General features: G+C 35.6%; 2 protein-coding genes across 2 annotated transcripts in view; both read left to right on the top strand.

Moving 5' to 3' along the window:
- LOC122532712 (pyrokinin-1 receptor-like) overlaps positions 1-4,621 on the top strand; it is a 13,594-nt gene extending 8,973 nt beyond the window's left edge. The window contains exons 2-3 of the mRNA XM_043661734.1: positions 1,793-2,019; positions 3,685-4,621. Coding sequence (XP_043517669.1) covers positions 1,793-2,019; positions 3,685-4,257 — 800 coding nt within the window. The 3' untranslated portion in view covers positions 4,258-4,621. The remainder of the gene's footprint in view (positions 1-1,792; positions 2,020-3,684) is intronic.
- Positions 4,622-6,887: 2,266 nt separating this feature from the next.
- On the top strand, positions 6,888-7,876 carry LOC122532716 (UPF0488 protein CG14286). Its single transcript, XM_043661738.1, has 2 exons — positions 6,888-7,213; positions 7,343-7,876. The coding sequence occupies exons 1-2, from the start codon at positions 7,193-7,195 to the stop codon at positions 7,850-7,852; spliced, it is 531 nt and encodes a 176-aa protein (XP_043517673.1). The 5' UTR covers positions 6,888-7,192; the 3' UTR covers positions 7,853-7,876.
- The last annotated feature ends 202 nt before the right edge of the window (positions 7,877-8,078 follow it).

Raw genomic sequence — 8,078 nt, 5'->3', positions numbered from 1 at the left:
TAAATAATAGAGGCAAGCGCTAAAAAAAAAAAAAAAAAAAAAAATAATGACCCTGAGTTAGCCTTAACTGCTTGCTGGTTTATCGAAGAAAAAAAAAAAAAGAAGAAACAAGTATGTCGTAATTCACAGCGACGAGCAAATATATCGTATCTCGGGATACATTTCTTTTTTCGTCAATTTGTAGAAAACAAATGTGTGGTTTCGAATCCAAAAGTTTTGCTACCACTCCGAATTATTTGCAGTACAAACTAAGGGATTTCACACAATGGTTGTGTTCTAATGATTGATTGTCGTCACTTTTAAATCTCAAATTATTATTGATCATCTAAATTGTTACACAACATGACGATTTTCTTTTACTTTTTTTTTTTCTTCTTTTATTCAAACTTTAGAAACCTCAACCTAACCTAAGCCTAACCTGATTTGAGCTTTGGAAATCTAAACATAACCTCATTTAAGCTTTGGAAACCTCAACCTAACCTGAATCTCATTTGAACTGAAGGTCATTACAATCATATCTGTAAGATCAACTGCAGAACATAAACTTAAAATAAATACAAGTATAAACGTAAAATAAATAAATATAAGAGTCAATATAAACTAAACGTAAATGTAAAATAAATATAAGCTAAAATAAATAAGGATATAAACTTTATACATTTAAGGTTACAGCCTTTAAAGAAAGTGTAGACACAGAATTTAAGGATTTAAATAGAATTTAGAGCAACAATAAGAATAATTTGTATTTGCTAAGGTTCTTGATAAGTTTAGTCCTTCGAGGATGACGATTTGTGCGGCATTTTGGAAGGAAGAGAGCATAACAGAATTTATAAAGAGAACATAATAAAGATCGACGTGCCATTTCAGTTTTCATTTTTTTTTTTTTCTTTTTTTTGTTGATAAATTATTCAAAGAGAACGCGTGCAGCACGTGACTGTGAAATGCCATAAGTTGGTTGATCTTGACCTCACTCGCATATCAATTCTGGTCTTTGCATATTCTTTCAAAAGCTGTCCGCGCAATATCACCTCGTAACCGCGTAGTAAAGTCCGCCGAGTATAATGGCCATCACTCGGATCAAAACGTAACGCAACACGCAAATCATCCTCCGACGCTTCTTCCTTCGATTCTTTTCATTTTCGTTTTTCTTTTCTTTTTTTTTTTTCTTTTTTTTTGTCTTGAGAGAGACGACGACGACGACGACGAATCGAGCGTTGAGTAAGAAATAAGTTCCTAGGATAGCTCGTCGATGATCGATCCGTCGCAACTTCCCGCAAAATGATTAACGAACCATCGATCTGAAAGTAATTAAAGCCATCGATCGTCGACACGTAACTGGGTTTACAAATTAAAGTTTTTCGCTGTGTTTGAATTGGTTTTAAATCGAGTCTCTTGCCTGAAAAGAGAACAAGTAGAGTACAGCCGTTCCCGGGGGATTAATTAAAATTTATGAACTTCTCTCTTCGAACATCCGTGCCACATGTAATCGGACGACTTTTCGTTTCGCGGGAAGAAGCTGCTCGAAGCCGGTTTCGATGTTAAACGCGACGCGCTTGATGTTCTTCGAAGCTCCTTTGCGGAAGATCTTCCCAACCTCGGTTTGGTATGATTTCCACAAAAAAAAAAAAAAAAGAAGAAGTTTCGAGCGAAAACGAGAAAATTGAACTCGTAAAGTAAAATTAAATAATTGAGGAAAAACCGAGAGAGAGAGAGAGAGAGAATCACAGGGTAGAAATTGTTTGCTTGAAAAGTCCCGGCAGGTTGAAGGTTAAACGATGTAATTCTGTTGCAGTTGCCGTGGTGATTGCCTTTTTCATTTGCTGGGCGCCGTTTCACGTGCAGCGATTGATCGCCATTTACGGGACAAACTCCGAGGACCACATAAGCTCCAACAGCAAGCTGGTCGAGTTCCTCTATCTTCTCTTCACCTACATATCCGGCGTGCTCTATTATGTGTCCACGTCGATCAACCCGATTCTGTACAACATCATGTCGAACAAATTTCGCGTCGCGTTCATGGTGGGTACAACGATATTCTACCGAGTAATTAGATGTATCAATCAGCTGGAACAGTTCTCTCGATATAGATATTCGATTGTGTCCTTTTTTTGAAACGAAATTAATCAACGGTACATGGTGGAAAGAAAAATTTGTCTGTGGCTGTCGTAGATGAATTTTACACCTTCGATTTGATGGAAATACGTGTAAAGAACCTCAAAATTGACTTTGACTTTGAATTTAGTTTTTTGCATTCTACTCATCGCGAAGGTAAAACTTTCCCAAGAAACTATAAATCGCAACCTTAACAGTTCTCTTGAAACATGGCAAAGATGTTTCTTAAAAGGTTCTAACAGCGACTTAATCGTTTAACATTCTGGACGCGTGGACGTAATGTTTACATTTCTAATAACGTTAACAGTTAGTGTTATCATTTAATTATTTAGATTCACACTGATGCTACAACTATGATAAGTGTAATGTTAGTGAAACCTAATCGAGAATCATAAAGTCGCTGTTAGCACGCATGCGTGCGCAATGTTAAATGATTAAGAAACTTCTTTGCCATTTTTTGAGAGAACTATTGCGACCTATAGTTCTTTCAAAAAGATCGTAACCTAACAGTTCTCTTTGAAAATGGCAAAGAAATTTCTTAAAAGGTTCTAACAACGACTTAATCGTTTAACATTCTGGACGCGTGGACGTAATGTTTACATTTCGAATAAAGTTAACAGTTAGTATTATCATTTAATTATTTAGATTCACACTGATGCTACAACTATGATAAGTCAAATGTTAGTGAAACCTGATCGAGAATCATAAAGTCGCTGTTAGCACGCATGCGTACGCAATGTTGAATGATTAAGAAACTTCTTTACTATTTTTCGAGAGAATTATTAGGTTGCGACCTATGGTTCTTTCAAAAAGATCGTAACCTAACAGTTCTCTTGGAAAATGACAAAGAAATTTCTTAAAAGGTTCTAACAGCGACTTAATCGTTTAACATTCTGGACGCGTGGATGTAATGTTTACATTTCGAATAACGTTAACAGTTAGTGTTATCATTTAATTATTTAGATTCACACTGATGCTACAACTATGATAAGTGAAATGTTAGTGAAACCTGATCGAGAATCATAAAGTCGCTGTTAGCACGTACGCGTACGCAATGTTAAATGATTAAGAAACTTCTTTGCCAGTTTTCGAGAGAACTATTGCGACCCATGGTTCTTTCAAAAAGATCGTAACCTAACAGTTCTCTTAGAAAATGGCAAAGAAATTTCTTAAAAGGTTCTAACAGCGACTTCATCGTTTATCATTCTGGACGCGTGGACGTAACGTTTACATTTCGAATAACGTTAACAGTTAGTGTTATCATTTAATTATTTAGATTCACACTACACTATGATAAGTCAAATGTTAGCGAAACCTGATCCAGAATCATAAAGTCGCTGTTAGCACGCACGCGTCCACAATGTTAAATGATTAAGAAACTTCTTTGCCATTTTTCAAGAGAACTATTAGTTTGCGACCTATGGTTCCTTCGAAAAGTTTTACCCTCGTGACGAGTAGAATACAATGCAAGAAAAAAATTTTTCGACCTTGAAATATCGTCGATCGAACGATCGCCATTACTCCAGCGAAACAATCGACATTCACGACGATGTACATTTGTTCTTTTCGCAGGAAACGTTGTCGAGGAGCTGTGGAATCGCCGGTCTGACCATCTTCAAGGAGCCGCGATCGTACTCGAGCCTCTCGCGATCGCAGCAGCGGCCGATCGCTACCAGCTCTCGGATCGCGGCGACAGCTGGCACCGGCATCGTTCACGAGAGCAGCGACTGTTCCGGAAACTCGGTGCAACGCGACAACAGCCCGAAGCAGAGCACCTCGTTGATCGAGCATCTGAACGTCGTCGACTCGACGCGCGGTAACGAGGAGAATGAGGCGAGGGGGAAGGAGAAGGACATCGACCAGAAGAGCGATGCAGAGGTCGTCTCGAAGAAGGAGGTTCGCTCGAAGGGCTCGAAGAAACCGAGGGGACAGCCTAAAAGATACGCCACCGTAACGATCTCGAGTAACGGGGGGGAGCAGCCTGGCAAAAAGTGGTGGCGTTTGCTGAAATGGTTCCCCGGTTTCAAGTCATTGAAGCTCGCCGGAAGAGACGCGTACACCGTGCCGGAAAGGGCACAGGTCAGACGAGAGGAGATCTCGATGACCATGTGGAACGAAACGAACGAGCAACAACACCCTGTTTGAACTCCCTGTCTCTCCCATTAACGATCAAACGTGCATAAATCACGTCGGCGCATTTACACGTGGTTGACGTTGCAGTCGTTCTCGAAGTTACGAGCCAGAAGGAGAGCGTTTTTTTTTTCTTTTGTGTAATACGTTATATCAGGAGATGTTTGTCAGACTTGCCCGTGTCATTTCTCTTCCCCGGATCGTTTGTACAAATTCAAGACGAGAGAACCATTGACGAGGGCCGCGGCGAAACTCCCAGCGTTACATACAGGGTGGGCCAAAAGTCCACTTCCTACTGAAGTAAATTTGTTTAATTGTACTTAATTTTTGAAAACGCATATTTTAACGTTTGTTCAATTGTACTTTGTTTAATTGTTTAATTAAATTTTGTTTAATTTGTTAATTAGACAAATTAAACTTTGTTTAATTGTTTAATTAAACTTTGTTTAATTTGTTTAATTGTACTTAATTTTTGAAAACGCATATTTTAACGTTTGTTTAATTGTATTTTGTTTAATTGTTTAATTAAATTTTGTTTAATTTGTTAATTAAACAAATTAAACTTTGTTCAATTTGTTTAATTGTACTTAATTTTTGAAAACGCATATTTTAACGTAAATAATTTTTAAAACGCATTGGGGAAAAAGTCGTGTTGAACTTGAATTTAATTTTGAAATTAATGAAATTAGTTTCTTCTTATATTTTGACGTTTTGATTAAGAAATAATTAAAAAAAAAAAAAAACGGGTGGAAAGAAACTTCTTGGCCAACCTTGAAGGATCGTAAGGAGGGAATATTGTGTGCAAATGTCGGAGAGAAATATTCAAAGCTGTACACGTTGCGGGACGGTATATAATGATCTTTGAAAGTTTCTGCCGATACTTTTTGTCGTAAGTATCATTATATAACTTTATGTTACATAAATTGCAAATTACCTTTTGTATTTGCAACCGCGGTACAATTGAAATTGAGATTCTCACAGTGATAAATACCCTCGACGCGACTTTCATTAAACGTTGCCACGTGTTTTTAGTTGCGAAAACTACAGATCTTTATGTATAGCTCGCGCGTCGGTGTACAAGAAACTGTAAATAAATTTGTTCACTCGTACAAAGAAAACTCGTTAACATAGACAAATGAAATTTGTTAATATTTAATGTTAACGTTTAAACAAAGTATATCGATGCAGACAAAATATATAGCTACGTGTAAGTTACTATCATTACTGAGGTAAATAACATTGTTAGTATTGTCGATGCCATAAACGTGACCACCATACGAAATAACTGGCTCCTTAATGGTTCTGTTGACTCTTGAGAATGTGATATTATTTATTTCGTAATTATTAGTAAATTGATCGTATAAGCTCGAAAATAGATTGACACTTTAGGTCCGATATGCGTATAGTCTCTAGTTCACTTTGTAAGTCTGTGTATTTTCAATAATAATATTTTTTATAAGAATACAACACCGTCGTAATTCACTTGTATAGAAATTTCTCTCGTATCGAGTGCATGCGAGTTAATTGTTCTGTTAGAAATATTTCGAAATTCGACACATGATACTGAATATTTGAATATTTCGATTATAATGATTATTAAAGTTCCTTTCAAAAATACATTCTCTGTCCTAGTCGCACACTGTTGCTCTCCTCTTTTTGAAACAGGGAGGTGCTGCCATCTATCAGATTTTCCCTTTTTCTCTTTTTAGTTCCCATGCTCTGAAATATATAATAAAATATTGATTTTCTTTTAGCGCACTCCACGCTTAAACCACAGAGGAAATTATTCACACATTCGACGAGAAACTCTTGATACTTTGAACCTTTGTAATTTCGTAAAAAAAAAGAAAATTATAGAACAATCAACTTGATTTTGTTTTATATTCGTATATTTCGTCGGAAGAAGGACTTAGATGGCAGCACTGACTTGTAGTGTGTAGCGACCTCTACTTCGAAGAATTTAGATCAACGACATCTATGTTCCGTCGAGATGTGTATTTAATATAAACAATAGNTTTATAGAAATTATTCGTCATTTAAATTCTATTATGTAAACTTCATTAAATTATTAGTAATTGTATATTTTGTGATATTGAGGATATTTTTATATAAACAACTAAAATTAATTACGGAGTTATTATTTATTTATAGTATTGTGATATAAATATAAGTGACCGTTATCTCTTCAAAATTAACAACAACGCCATCTACACAATCGTTCTGCCGAAAAGTAAAATGTTTCCTGTAAATCGACATCGCAAACTCTAAATTGACATTTAACATTAAAATATTTGTAAATTGATATTTTATTTTTATTATTCCTATGGAGATGTTATTACCATGTTTACTTATTGACAGAGATGTATATATAGACCCCATTTTTATAATTAGTTATTCATTCCATAATTAACATTCGAAGAAAACAGTATCTATTTGTGCTATAAACTTTATTGTTATATCATTTATTATAATTTATTAAAAGTTACAAAGTTCTTATTTATTTGTAGTATTATAATATTATCATTATAATCACTACAGACTAGGAGCGTAGATTTTTAGTTCCACCGTTTCACCGCTACGCGACGCTAGTTTTCATGTCTATGAATCGCTGAAATTTTCATGAGCGAAAAACACCAATCAAGACAATTAATTTGCGAACATTTGCGGTTGTAGCTTCAATTTTAAACTTGCAGTTTTCTGCCTATATTCTACTTAACTTGTGAAATGCTTATAAAAGATTTGAAATTCTGTTGGTTGCATAAGGAGCGCAATAGTGCGCGACAAAGACAGACTTATTGAAGTGATGGATTTTAATTCCACCGTTTTACCACTACGCGACACTAGTAGTTCGCCATTCACAGTACATATTTTTATTTACACAAGACTTATTTACTAATTGAGAGGATTAATTTTTTGCAGTGTACGAGTAAATGTGTAACAAAAAGAAAAAATGCCTCCGAAATCTAAAATGGTACATTAATTTTATTGTTCTTTCTTCGTTCCTGTTCGTACAAAACCAAGCACGGGTTTCGCTAATTCTAACCTAGACTAAATCACAACTAACAGTAAGAATCTTGTCTGTAACGAAGAATGATTTCAGGTTGCCAGGAAAGCAGCGACAAACGAAAGGAGTACGAAACCACCGAAACTTACAGATTTGGGAAATACCGCTGCTGAAACTAGCAGCGGCTTGAGCCAGGAAGCTGAAGATCAATTCGAACTGGAATTATGCTGGTGCATTCAGCAACTAGAAATGTGTTTGGCTACTGGAAAGCTCTCTGAGAAACAAACGCACGATTTGACTAAGAATATAAATGTTTTAAAAAGCAATACTGCGCCTCTGGTGAAAAAGAGGCAGATAATGCGCAACACTTTGGGGAATTACAGAGAGAAAATGGCTATCGACGAGCAAAAGCATGGCAAAGCTGCATGTTCCATCAAATTCACACCTCTGTCCAGTCAGAACAAGAAATGTTTGTTTTTAAGAAAGTCTGCTTCAATGGGAAAAGGAAAGGGGGAAGAGGAAAAGCATTCAAACTCTAGTGACAAGTCTGTTGATATTAATGATGTACAAAATATATTTAAATTTAATTTTCAGATTAAGGAATAAAACAATCTTTTGTACATAGAAAAATGGCAGTTTTTTATTACAATTAATTCTATTTTTATTTCTCGTGAGACAGTACTAGCTTATTCATTCAAATACTCGCTGAAGTATTATATTTAAAATTTAAAGAAGAAACTACATGATACAGTATTAAAAATAATTATTGCTTATATTCTACGTGCAGTATAGTCGCTCATGTATAGTACCTAGTTTTTCTTAGATTAAAAAA

Source organism: Frieseomelitta varia, unplaced genomic scaffold, assembly GCF_011392965.1.
Source record: "Frieseomelitta varia isolate USP_RPSP 00005682 unplaced genomic scaffold, Fvar_1.2 scaffold_464, whole genome shotgun sequence".
Lineage (NCBI taxonomy): Eukaryota > Metazoa > Arthropoda > Insecta > Hymenoptera > Apidae > Frieseomelitta > Frieseomelitta varia.
This window is presented reverse-complemented; position numbering and strand designations above follow the sequence as displayed.

Excerpts from the sequence above, each read along its gene's own strand:
- LOC122532716 (XM_043661738.1), top strand. The coding sequence starts at position 7,193 with ATGCCTCCGAAATCTAAAATG. Across the intron at positions 7,214-7,342 it reads TGCCTCCGAAATCTAAAATG|GTTGCCAGGAAAGCAGCGAC; the intron begins GTACATTAATTT and ends GAATGATTTCAG.